This window comes from Penaeus monodon, chromosome 34 (genome assembly GCF_015228065.2).
Source record: "Penaeus monodon isolate SGIC_2016 chromosome 34, NSTDA_Pmon_1, whole genome shotgun sequence".
NCBI classification, from domain to species: domain Eukaryota; kingdom Metazoa; phylum Arthropoda; class Malacostraca; order Decapoda; family Penaeidae; genus Penaeus; species Penaeus monodon.
The window spans coordinates 2,702,974-2,703,560 of record NC_051419.1 but is presented as its reverse complement, the minus strand read 5'-3'; the positions used below and the strand labels follow the sequence as shown (position 1 = coordinate 2,703,560).

Genomic DNA, 587 nt, shown 5'->3' with positions numbered 1-587 from the left:
ATGATACAGAATATTAGAAAAGCCAAAAACTTCATGCCACATAATACTAGAACATAAATTTATCCATACCATTAATCTTGAAGGATACTGGCCATCTAATCGATGAGAGTAGTAACCCGCTCTGACAGAAGGCCCAGCTTCATCCTCTGACACCCCCCCTTCTGAGCTCTGTGTGCTCTGCGTGGACCTTGTCAGACAGACAGACCGATGGTTCTTGCTCCTTGGAATAGGCCGTCGCATGAAACTGTAATAGGGACGGAAATATTAAATGAGGAAAATACTATAATTCCATAGCACCCATTCTGCCTCATGAAAGTCTAAAGAAATGTATTCATTACTCTTGTTCAAATAATTTATACTGTTAATTAAAATTATTTAAAATTTAGCAAACAAGAAATAAAAAGTACTTGCAGAAGGGTCACTGCAGATATACTCTACATAACTTGCCAACTATAGATGTATTACTAGTCTATGTATGTCATTTTTATTTGCATATGTGACAGCAATTTTCTCCTATGTTTATCCTGATATATATGTTATTACTCACCATTTTCGTTTGATGACTTGGTAATGGCCATCTAGGGAAC

General features: G+C 36.5%; 1 protein-coding gene across 1 annotated transcript in view; it reads right to left on the bottom strand.

Moving 5' to 3' along the window:
* Positions 1 to 587, bottom strand: part of LOC119594523 (mitogen-activated protein kinase kinase kinase 13-B-like) — a gene marked incomplete in the record, with an annotated part of 92,580 nt that overhangs the window by 1,409 nt on the left and 90,584 nt on the right. The window contains 2 exon segments of the mRNA XM_037943557.1: positions 70 to 244; positions 548 to 587. Of these exon segments, the coding sequence (XP_037799485.1) occupies positions 70 to 244; positions 548 to 587 (215 nt within the window).